Source organism: Phalacrocorax aristotelis, chromosome 19 (assembly GCF_949628215.1).
Source record: "Phalacrocorax aristotelis chromosome 19, bGulAri2.1, whole genome shotgun sequence".
NCBI classification, from domain to species: domain Eukaryota; kingdom Metazoa; phylum Chordata; class Aves; order Suliformes; family Phalacrocoracidae; genus Phalacrocorax; species Phalacrocorax aristotelis.
In genome coordinates this window covers 7181290-7193739 of record NC_134294.1, presented here as the reverse complement: position 1 = coordinate 7193739, position 12450 = coordinate 7181290, and the positions used below count along the sequence as shown (strand labels likewise).

At 37.9% G+C, this 12450-nt stretch overlaps 1 protein-coding gene across 24 annotated transcripts in view; it reads left to right on the top strand.

The window, feature by feature from the left end:
* GNB1 (G protein subunit beta 1) overlaps window positions 1–11419 on the top strand; it is a 43885-nt gene extending 32466 nt beyond the window's left edge. For 15 of the 24 annotated variants that reach the window (XM_075114330.1, XM_075114326.1, XM_075114332.1 and 12 more), the window contains 6 exons: window positions 1934–2096; window positions 4015–4081; window positions 5637–5838; window positions 6229–6445; window positions 9203–9314; window positions 9714–11419. In XM_075114330.1, the coding sequence (XP_074970431.1) occupies window positions 1934–2096; window positions 4015–4081; window positions 5637–5838; window positions 6229–6445; window positions 9203–9309 (756 nt within the window). In that variant the 3' untranslated portion in view covers window positions 9310–9314; window positions 9714–11419. The remainder of the gene's footprint in view (window positions 1–1933; window positions 2097–4014; window positions 4082–5636; window positions 5839–6228; window positions 6446–9202; window positions 9315–9713) is intronic. The other 9 variants (XM_075114343.1, XM_075114346.1, XM_075114349.1 and 6 more) reach the window with 1 other exon arrangement.
* The last annotated feature ends 1031 nt before the right edge of the window (window positions 11420–12450 follow it).

Here is a 12450-nt window from a genome sequence, read left to right as displayed (position 1 = left end):
CAGAGATTTAAGCATAGCCATACTGATTTGTCGTCTGCAGTTAAGTGTTGAAAGACCTGACATATATAATGGGTCATCACTTTCTGGCTGCAGTCGCATGATGCAGTTCAGGGTTACTTTTACTTTCATATAGCAGGGATTGGTATTTATTGGTTATGGTTACTTTTATCTGGGCTAGCAACAATTTATGTGTTGCCCCTTTGAGTTAAGTTGACGGAGCTGCTGAAGTCTGTTGTGCACAGGAGCATGGAACTGACTTAATTTCAAATAAATTCTCCTGGCTTAGCTCATCATAGCCTTAAAAACACTTTTGCCAATGCACCTGAGCAAATGGCATGCTACAGAGGGAGAGGGAAGCAGAAACAACTGCAGCAGCAGCAGCTCCTAAAGCTGGGGTTATTGTTGAATCCTGGTTGTGAAACTAATGAATCCATAACTTTACTAGTGTAATAATACTTTTTGCAAAACAAAAACAAACCCTCCCATTTCTGCCTTCATCCGCCCCCTTCGACCTCAGCCTGCAGGTAAATTACTAAATTACTGTAATGACTGAAAGATGGTAAAATAATCACTGTATACCATGATTTCTATATTAGTATCTTTAATTTTTATATGAATGCTAATTAATCCATGGCATCATCAAGAGGCAGAGAGCAGCATTCTTATCTGGGGGAATGGAGTCGGAGGTTGTTACTAGACTGGTAAAATTTTTACTGGAATCAGAAATAGAACTCCTCAGCTGCAAAAACATCCTCCCCCCATACTTCTTGGCAGTATTGATTCAGTAAAACAGCAATTGAGTTAAAAACAAACAAACAAAAAAAAACCCTACTACTGCCACCTTGTACCAAAAGAAGTAAAAACTCCAAAAAAAACCAAACCAGAAACCCTCTGGAATTACAGGGAGCAAACAGCGTGGTGTTGAAAGAGTTTTAAATTTGACTAGGTAGCACCCAGAAGCAGTTAATGCAAAAATACTTCTATGATAGGCCGCAGATGTTCTTTTGGCAGTTGCAGCGTGCGTTGGGGGTAACACAGTTGTCATAAATGCGATCTTTTCCTAATGATAAAATAGAATGGCTCAAGGTAAATATTCTAATTAGTTGCTTGGTAGAAGACTTCCAACAATGAGCTGTGGTGGTTTTAGTGCAGGGTATTGTTTTTTTAACTGCTGATCGCTGCAGGATCACTGATTACTGTAGCAGCAGAGGAACAGACAGTGATCTTTACTTAAGAATTGCAGGAAGATTGTTAATATTGCATGAAACCTCACAACATGTGTAAGATACAATCCTTTTCTTAAAGATGTTATGAACAAATTTGAAGGATGGATGCAACGAGTTAACAAGAGAGGACAGGTTTAGCTTCAATAATTCCTTAAATGAAGTTACTTGAGCACAGAATGACAAGGAAACGTGGGGTGGTTATTTAAATATGAGGCTTGATTGCTTGCAGTGTGTTTCCAAAGAAGGATTTAAATGGCAGTGAAAGTAGCGATTTCCTTACTTGTTCGTTCATAGCATAGTGTCTAAGCCTGGAATTGGCAGTTTTGCTGACTGTACTTGGAAATCAATATTTTCCTGAACCTATAATAAACCAATAGTAATCAGAGCACTGAAGTGAAATAATTTAGTTTTTTTTTTACCAAAATTGCTAATTAAACTGGATTCACGAAAGGCAAATCTGAGGTTTTAATTACGTCATTACTTGGTCTGATGAGCTATATATGGAAGTTACCGTTAAAATAGTTTGATACTCAAACAGCCAAAGACTTACATCCCTTCCCCCTTCTCCCCCCTCCCCGCAGTGTTTTCTTCTTGTCCTTTTGACAAAAAGATGACGTATGCCTTGAAAGACAGGTGAAAAACTTCCTGATGGAAAATTACTGAATCAGTTGTTTCATAGATGAAATATATTAATATATCGGTTTCAGGTGCATGCTATTCCCCTGCGTTCGTCTTGGGTCATGACCTGTGCATATGCTCCTTCTGGAAATTATGTGGCTTGTGGTGGTCTTGATAACATCTGTTCCATTTATAACTTGAAAACTCGTGAAGGGAATGTACGTGTCAGCCGTGAACTAGCTGGTCACACAGGTGAGTGCCTGTTCAGAGTGATTTAAGGTACCTAAGCACATGGTGAAGGCTTTATCTTTAAGTAGGAAATTTTTAAAAATATTTTTTTTATACACTTCATTGTGCACCTCTATTTCTCGGGCAGGACTTGAGCTGCATGCTGCCTGTTTTTAAATGGCTTTTTCACCCTCCTTTTTAAAAACTTTTTAAAAATGATGATACACCTTGAACAAAAGAATTGTAACGAGAATGTGTTTTAACTTTTCATAAGCAAGACAGGTGCCTTCTGGTGGAGCTATGTTGTAGTTGCAGAGGTCTGAGTTCTCATTGCTTCCTCTCCTGTTTCTCCTCTCTCCCCTCTCACCAAAATACAGGAGCTTAATTTTTGCCTTCAGGTTCTGTTTCTAAGATGGGCTGTCTTGTGATTGAGGAGGAGAGACAGATAGACTTGTAGGCTTTGCCTGGTGAAGTAGGATGTAAACTGTAGCTGCAAAGATCCCTTAGTAACAGATGAAGAAAAATTTGTCTTGTTAGGAAGGGAGGCTTGTAGAAATGCAGGTGTCAGAGTTTCTGAAGCAAGAAAGTACATCATGGTGCTTAAAAACTAGTGTTTTAAGCGTGGGGGATGTGTTAAACTTTTTTCTGAACAAACGAAGAGAATCCGTGTCACAAAGTACCTTTAAAAACAAATTCAGTGGCTGAAGATATTCTTGCTTCCTAAAGAATGTACAGTTAAGAGGTGAGCACCCTATAAGCAGTAGTAACCTAGGAAACATGAACTGCTTTTGTGTATTGTCTGATAACGGACAGACTGTATTTTATTTTCTTTGTGAATGGGATTGGAAAATTTTCAGAGGAAAACCAGGTGGGTGGTTTCTTGAACTCCACTGACAATTAAAACACTGGTTATTTAGTAGGCACTCTGCGATCTTGTGAAGCGCTAATGTAGTACTGGGCCTGTCACACACATCAGTTGTCTTCTGTGTTCTTGCCGAATCAGTAATACCTCCAGCCATCTGAGTAAGGGAATGGTCTGTAATTAGGCATTGCTCCTAAAACTGGAGCTCTGAGGCTGCATGTCATCTTCATGGTCTCTTTGTTTCCACAGAGACTAATCCAAAAATGCAGCATACAAAGGTAGATTGCTCTAGAGGCTGTCAGCCTGGCTCCGGAGAAAACCTCTAATAGTTCTTTAGAGAAAATATCAGGTGGGCTCTGTCTTGCAAGTTTCCTTCCTGATCAAGCCTCTAACTAAGTTAAGCAAATGATATAAAGACTGTCCATTCAAAGGAAGATAAGGTTATTCAGAAATAGTTACAAATTAATGAATGTTTATACGTAAGTAGATAAATGTGAATTAAAGTATGCTTTGTACTCAGTTTGTACTGACAAAGTAGCTTATTTTTTCTCAATAGTTGTATGATCTGATTGAGGTCACAAGCATTTGTTGCTCCTGGATGCAGTCATGTGCAGATCCACTCTCTAAGAAAGTTTAGCGCGTACAGTGCAGGGTTATCTATATTCCTCTCCACCTTGGCCAGTGGATTCCATGCTTTTGCCTCGCTACTCCCTCTTCCTCCTCTCCCCACCCTGTACCAAAAGAAAAATTGGTATTTCCAAAATGGTGTCTATCCTGTTTGGTTAAGCTGCTTAAGTTTATTCTCTTCTGTGTTACAGACATCTCTGTTTAGGTTGCCTTGCTGTGATGCCAGTGTATCGCTGTGCTAGCGTAGCGGTTGAACTGAGCGTGGTCTGTAAAGAGTCAAAATACGCTTTGTTCACAATGGAGGTTCCTATATAAAAATTGTCTGTGTTTAGGCTTATATAGTAGTTCTTGCTTCATCTTTGGGAGAAGAGGAAGCAACGTTATAAGCAAGCCAGTGTGCCGTGTGAGGAGTAGTCTCTGGTCTTACTCTTCAACTTTTTATGTTGTTTTCAGGATACTTGTCATGCTGTCGTTTCTTGGATGATAATCAAATCGTTACCAGCTCTGGTGACACCACTTGGTAAGCAATAAAATTGTGACATGATTGTTGGTAATGACTTTTCACAGCTATGCTTTATTATTGAAAGAAACGTTATTCTTCCTAAGCCTAATGGTCATCCAGAAGCTTAAATATGATTAATTATTGTTCATATGTCACATTTTTACTAGTAATGGAAAACTTGGTCTTTCAAGTCTGTTAGCTTTGGTGGCTGTTTAGATATGCCCTTGTTCTGAAGAGCCTGACCTAATTCTCTGTGTTAAGATGTAATGGGAATTTTTTTTGTTACTGTAACTGTTTGGCTTTCAGAAATAAGTGTATTAGACTAATGACATTTCTCAATTGTTTCATATTCAGTCAGCATTTATTACTTAGAGTCATATTTGGATTTTTCTAATACAGAATTTAGTTTTTCTTGCTATTCAGAAGAGCTCCTAGAAAATATTCTACAGTGACAGCAGATGGGGTTTTTTGAGGAGAACGTAGGTGTATGTCTTAATAAATACTAGGTTCTGAACAAAGAAAAAGACTTCAATCTTTTTTTCGTACCTTTTTCTATTATATCTAATTCTTAAAAGCATTACAGCTCTCCCAAGAGCAGTTCTTATAGCAAAGGTTCTCTCATGAATATCTCTCCTACACTCCATCAGCCTCTTTGAATGCCCATCTATTAGTCTACTGATTCTTAGTAGTTATGAATATATACATTTGGGTTTTATACAAAAATGTTTCTAAGCATGCATTGGGTGGTTTGGTTTTAAAAAAAAAAAAACCAACAGGATTTGTTAAAATTGTGCTCTGCTCTTTATCAGAGAAAACAGCTGCTTCAGGAGTTATTGTAGTAACTACAGTTGTCTGGAAAACAGTTTGGCCTTGACATCAGTTCAGCCATGCTTCAAAGTACAGTATCAAAGTAGAGTCATCTCTTACTTGCCTAGTGCAAATCTGCCACTGATGGGTCTGGTTTACTGAGAAATTACAGAAATGAAAAATCCTTAGTCTTCCTTAAATGTTTAGACCTCTTGTTAGGGAGGTGAATAGTGTTCTTTCATCCTCTTATACTCTTTGACTATTGCTGTAGTAGTGATTTTGCTGTCATGGGCAAGCGGTACAGCTTTAAGATGACAGGCATAATTCACAAAGTTACACATTCTCAGTGGGTTTTTAAAAATGAGAAGTGCTGACTCAGCTTATGCTGTAGCTTTGCAACTGCTGCTTTGGATCAGCCTGGTTGTAGTACTGGACAACAGTCGTCGGCATGTCACAAGAACTTTGTGTATAAGCAGCCATGAGTGTTGGGCATTAGGTTTTTTTGCACTGTTTTCAATTTAAAACCCCCAATATTTTAAAATTGAAGAAGGCTTTTTAAAATCTTTGCACAATTATCCTGGAACAGAGCCAAATGGTTCAACAAAGAATGCTTCTTTTTTCTACTCTCATATTTTTTGTTATTACTTTATGAAGTTTTACTTTCTAGCAGTGATATAAACGAAGAGGTTTAGAGAAGAATTTCTGTCTAGACCTTCTAATGGGGCACAAATGTATTGATTTTTGCCTTTTTAATTAATCTTTCAAGTGCTCTCTGGGACATAGAAACTGGTCAGCAGACAACTACATTTACTGGGCACACTGGAGATGTCATGAGTTTGTCTCTTGCTCCTGATGCCCGGTGTTTTGTTTCTGGTGCCTGTGATGCCTCTGCCAAACTGTGGGATGTTAGAGAAGGAATGTGTCGGCAAACCTTCACTGGCCATGAGTCGGACATCAATGCCATCTGTGTATGTATCAACTTGCAGGGAGGACCTGGGATTTATAAATTTATTTATTTTTTAATATTTTGCTGGTCTCAGCTCTTAAGTGTGTACTGTCTGATGTAATATTATGGGATATTTATTTAATTAAGAGCTTTTGTAGCTGGGGAAGGTACCTGAAATCTGTGCAACTTCAGACCCATTGTGATAACTGGAAACAGTGGCTGTTAAAATAGTGTTTCTTTGCATGCTCTTAATTACTTCGCTTTTTTTGCTCGTATCACATATCCCAGTAGTGAAGAGGTGTATCCTCTGCTGCTTTCTTTTTCTACTTGGTCTGTATAAAACGGTATATGCAATGAGACAGAGGAATCAAGTCTGAAATCATGTCTTTTTTCCCTTCCTCCCTCCTTAAAGTTCTTCCCAAATGGCAACGCATTTGCCACAGGCTCGGATGATGCTACGTGCAGGCTTTTTGATCTTCGGGCTGATCAGGAACTTATGGTTTATTCACACGATAACATCATCTGTGGCATCACCTCTGTAGCATTTTCCAAGAGTGGACGTCTCCTCCTAGCTGGTTATGATGACTTCAACTGCAATGTCTGGGACACACTGAAAGCTGATAGAGCAGGTAAAGGTTTTTGGTTTTAAATCTTCTAAACACAGCGTGACACACTGAACGCGCGTGTGGAGGCATATGCGCAGACCTGGTAGTGTTCCCTGTCTCAACTTACAAACTCTGTGATAACCTGTTTTAGGATGACCAAAGTAGCTTAATGATGTTAACAAATAAATTGGAATACTTCTAAAGGATAGAAGGGAACAATGGATGCTTGAGAACAGGAAGACTGCCGTTAAAAATGAGGTTTTGGGAGTGGAGGGCTTTTTTGGTTTTTTTTTCTTTTAAGACTTTATGGCCTTGTTTATGTATGAACTGTTCAAAGCAATTCAACGTGAATGTTGCTATTTACGTAAAAGAAATTTTTTTCCTAGTATTTGTAGCGGTAGCTGTAGAGAAACCAGTGAAACAATAAACACTGTGGAGACTGTCTTTTGAGGAAATGACTATGAAGTGTATGGTCCAAAGATTAACGTAATTTAACTTCAGTTAAAATGGAAACTGTTGTTAGAAAAAATGGAGAAAAGGTATAAATCAGGGCAAAATCTTACTCTCATCAATGAACAGGGGATGAGAACGAGGACCTACTCTGTTACCAAATGAAGTGGTCTAGGCTTTTAAAGTTATCCTAGGGGAGTTTAAAAGCTAATGAAAAACACCAGCCAAGCAGAATATTCTTCCACATGCAGTTGAAAGGATTAGTTGCAAGTACATTATTTCATGTAAATTGACTCATTGCATTGAGGGGAGGATATACTGAAGGTGGAGAAGATATAAACGAACACGAAATCCTGAACTATACCAAAATAGTTTCCATTGGCTTTGTTAATGTCTGTCTCTAACAACTTTGTTTTACCACTCCAATTTTCTTCTTTGTTCCTTCCAAAATTCATGATAGTTTTTGTCAGTGCTGAGCAGATGAAACTGTGGGCACTTGGGTCACATGTTGTGAAATAGCATTTGGTTCTACCTGCAAGTTAATGGTGCCAAATAGAATTATTTCAGTACTGAGATGGATTTTTATGGATCAGCCTTGTCTGTGTGTGGAGATTTGCAACTTGAGATTCTTGTACTTCAACTAGTGAGAGCATTAATGTGTATATAAGCCTGTATGGAGAGAAACTGAGAAACTTCTCCTGATGAATGTCTAGGTTAGTTTACAATTGGCTGTATTTAAGTATTGGAAAAACAATTTTTTCCTGTATTTTTTCTTTGAAAGACCTTCATTAAGAGAAGGAGCAGGGGGAGGTGATGATCTTGCTTACCTGCAGAAATGAGAAACAATTGTTTGTACTGATCGCAGTTTATGGTCCGTGTACTCAAGAAATGTGATTCTTTATTGCCAAGTTTTTAGAACTGATTTAAACAACTACCTTAACAAGTATTCTGCTTATTGAAATGTTCCGAGACTTACAATTGTTGAGCACATTTGACACTTCTGTCACGCGTGATTCAGTATTAAACACATTTGTGCGCATGTATTCAGTTCGAATTGTATAAGGCGACTTGGTGCTCTCTTTGTTTTCCCAAATTGCAGCACTTAGTAATGTTGATGGTAGGTTGAATTCTGATATATTAATGCTATTTCCACAGTAAATTCTAGGTAACTCCTAGGTACGTTTGCTAGCTCTGGCAGCTGGCTTCTCTATCGCACTGAATTTCTGAAGATTGTATCATCTGCTTCAGCACTCAAGATTTGGCTTCTGCTGCAGACCTGCGCAGTCCTGTGCTGAGGCTTAGACACTTGTATGGGTTTAATAGGATCTGGGGATTAATGGTGTCACTCACACAGCATTACTGCTTTTATAAAGTACATCAGAAATGTTACTTCTTCAAACATCAAGAATCCTCGTGCATGAAGTAGTCGTTTTTACACTGAATTAACAGTTAAAAACATTGATTTTCTTTAACATACCAGTTTGTTTAAGAACTAAAACTGACTTAATTCATGTTCCTTATCGGAGAATAGTAAGTGGAGGGGAAGAGCCCAAAATCTGAATGGGGAGAGTCCTATGAGCAGTGTAATTGATATAGAAAGATTAATTTTAAGTCTATCAAGAGTATCTTAGCTCAGTGCTGTGGACTGGGAAGAGCTTGAACATTAATTAAGTTTTCTTTTCACCTCCTGGAAACTGTTAAATTAAAGGGGATAGAAGATGATGTTGGCTTCCTTAATTTTTCTGTTTAGTGTCTCAATTCTTTTTAAATGGTACTATAATTGAATTGTAGCAGATCTCCTCATTGACAAATAGATTGTATGTAGGAGTTAAGTCTTGTAAGTGCTTGTAAACATAGTAAGATAAAATTAGATGAAAAACACTTTAGTGTTCATAACGTAATTCAGCTTAACTTCTGATTTTACACATGAAAAATTTGTAAAATCTAACTGATCTTTATCACTATGGAGGGGAACTACTAAGAGCTATGCAATGCATGGTTATACTATATTGCTATGACACTGTCAGCAGAATTTTCAGGGCCATGATTCTGACAATTCATGAGAAACCAGTAAAGGTCATAATGTGGGTAATATACAAGGAAAACTTTGGAGTAATGCATTTACTGAATTACCCACTAGCAGACCCACCCAGTTGTATCTAACTTGGTGCTTATAAAACCAAAAGCATTTAAAAATTCCAACCATGTTTGTTCAGGATTTTTGAATATATAGGTTGACTGATCCAAACCCACGTGCCTCAGTGTTACTTGAACTGAAATATGAAATCATCAAAGTAATGCATTATGTTTGTTACTTGGTCTTATTTATAGGTGTCCTTGCTGGTCACGATAACCGTGTCAGTTGCTTAGGCGTGACTGATGATGGTATGGCAGTGGCAACAGGATCGTGGGACAGCTTCCTCAAGATCTGGAACTGAAGTAGGTAGGTATCCAATTCATTTAGGCTGTCCTTGTTTGGTATTCAGAATGCTCCCTTCCAGGTCTGAACAGTGCTGGTTTACTGATGCTGCAAGCTTTTAGTTCAGATTAGGAAAGTCACCGAGGGGAAAAAGCCAAAATCAGTTTGTTTGTTTGTTTTTTTTCAGAAGGCTATGTGTTTAATGTATGCCATGACGTTTCTGTGATGAACTATTTTTGGCATAATTTATTTTTCTGGAAGGGGTGACTGTACGGTCTTTTGAATCTGGGTTGGTAAATAAATGGTGTTCTTGAAAATGGCGAGATACTGGCTGAATGCGTTCGGTGGGTAGCGAGAGCAAAGCTTGCAACTTGACTACAGTTTATCAAAGTGCAACTCTTAATAAATCTTTCTGTGTGTTAGAAGATCAGCGGACTCCATGACTGGAAGAAGTTTCCAACGGTTGAAAATTAAAAATGATAGCATATCCAATCCAACCATACTAACTTGGACCCCCATCCTCCCCAACTTCAAAGGGCAAGATCTTTTCCGTCTCCTGTTGCTGAAATGAAGAGCACAATTACCTTTCCAAGAAGAATTTCTGTGTTGTAAGCAAAATGAAATTGTGCATTCCTTTTGGGACCATTTTTTTGTCTTGAGAATTTAAAAATGAAACACTATCATAAAAGCATGACCAGAAAATAAACTTGAGCATAATTGTGAAACAGTTAGCTTTCACTGTAGTTTCCAAGTTGAAGTTAAGGACTTTATCTCACACACTTGCAAATTTTAAAGTCATGTTTGTAGCTGGATTTTTTTCAAGTTTCCTTTTTAAATACATTTCTTTATGTATTTAATGGAGCAAAACAAGGGAGTCCTAGCCCAGAGCATCTGGGGGTTGTTAACGCTGTAAATTTAGTCCCTAATTTTTTTTATTTTATTTTTTAGTATCACAGATAATTGTTGCACAAAACTTGGCATATATAGGATAATGTTAAGCAGTAAGGTAACCAAGCACATGCTGTAAAAGGTAATGAATGCTTGTTTAAAGAATCCTTTCACCTTTTATGGATAACAAATGCAATCCTTGGTCCCTCCTGCCCCCCCCTTTTTCACCACACTGATTTTTTTAATCTGTTTTGGTTTTGTCCACTTGAAAGGGCAGTTTATATATCCTAACACTATCCTATAAGTCTCAACAACCAGGAATCTCTGTTTTCAAAAGAGACCTATCCTACACTTGGGTATTGAGTCAATTCTTTGTGTATGAAATGATGTACAAATCAATGTTTTGAAAATAATGATCTTGAACTTTCTAAGTTAAACAAAAAAAAAAACCTTTTTTGATTGTTTGCCATATTGGGTGGGTTTACTCTTAGAATCGCATGCTGTAGAAATGCTAAAAAGTGCATATTGGACTAAGTCCGTAGATGTTTTTTCTTTGAAGAAATAACCTGTTTAAAAACTGTAACCATTGTCGCTGTATTCATTTATTGTTGCTACTCTGTGCATAAATCTATGAAGAACTCAAGTACAAAGCTATGCACGTTTTGGAGTAGCGTGATAAATCACTTTTTTTTTTTAAAGAAACAGCCTGTTCAAACAATCGCTGTCAAAGATTCTGGGGTGTGGGAGGAGGGAACCTAGACCATCTTCTTTATAAATCAGTTCCTCACAGCCAGTTCCTCTTGTAGGATGAGTCCTTTGCATCTGATCAGAGTCATTTTTGTAATGAGCAGGTTTTCCTGGCTTTCTTTTCAAATAAAAAGTTAAAAGCAGCAGTGTTTGGACAGCAGATTGTTCTGTTAAACTTTCCTATCTTCTCACTGTATCCAGAAATGCTCCTTCCTAGCAGCAGTAGTAGCTTTTCTCCATTTTGTTTTTTCTGCAACATTCTGTACAAAAATGTGCTGTAATTGTGCGTTAGGCCTGGATTTGGCATAAAAGATGAATTCCCTCTTACTCTCTTTCATGAAACTACTCTGTAGAGCTTTCTCCACGCCCTGTATCCCTCTTCACCTTTTGTATTTAATTTTAAAGTCAGTGTACTTCAAGAAAGCTGGATGCAAGATAGATACTATATTAAAATGTAATGTTATTTAAGATGTAATAAAGCAGTTTGACATGAATTTTGACTGATCTGTTTTGCAGCTTATTGTTCAACCCACAAAACTGCTTCTGGCAGGATTCGAGTTAAGAAATAAACATCTGAGGGAAGTATGTGCTGTCCCAAAGCAAATGTTCAGTATTTTAAAATGGCCTGGATTTTTAACGGTTAATTGGGCAGAGTATGCAGTGTGTTAGACTGTGAGTATTCCTGTGAAGGGATGTGGGTTTCATGTTAAAGCTAGAAACAGAGTTGCAAGATGAACTAAAACCCTTTTGATTTTTTTTTTTGTTATTGGGAGGTGTCGTCAGCAGTACCTAAAAATGTATGCGTAGAAGTGCAATGTATGCTAACGCTAAGAGGTACGTATGTGGAGCTTGGGGGCTGCAGGCATTTTGCTTCCTCTGTTGTTAACTACTTAAGCTGGACATTTCTGGGTTTGATTGCTAGAGCTACTGGAGAGCTTAATCAAAAACTGCTGGCAGCTCCCTTAGCTCAAACTCCAAATGCGAGTAGCTGGTATGAGTCATGTGGTATGCATCACAGAAATGCTGTGTGGAGTATGCGAGTGTAACACCTGAAGTAGGAAATCGGAGCAAAATGTTTTGTAGCTTCTAAAACTTTTGTGTCCTTTAATAGGAAAAGAATTGAGTGGAACATCTTGTGTTATTGCCATTTGAGGATCTGGCCAAATAAGCTCTGTTGTCATTGTTAGCTGTCCTTACTGTAGGTGTTCAGAAGGGTAAGTAGTTGTCCTTTTCATTATCAGGGAGAACTAAGTCCCTACAAGGCAGATTATATCTAGGAAAAAATAAATGGATTTTATACCCACAGAAGCAAATCCCTGAAACAAGAAGTGTCGAAAGGCAGTTGGTTTAACAACTTGGTATTGATCCACTGAGGGTTTTGTTTTGTATTTTTAGTGGGTAAAGTCTCATCTCTTGTTCTGACCTAACCAAAAGTAGATTTTCCCTCATTTCACATCAACCAAGAGAAATTCCAGTGCCATTGCTTGGTTTCATACCAAACATGGAAATTCTCAGCCTCAGTGGA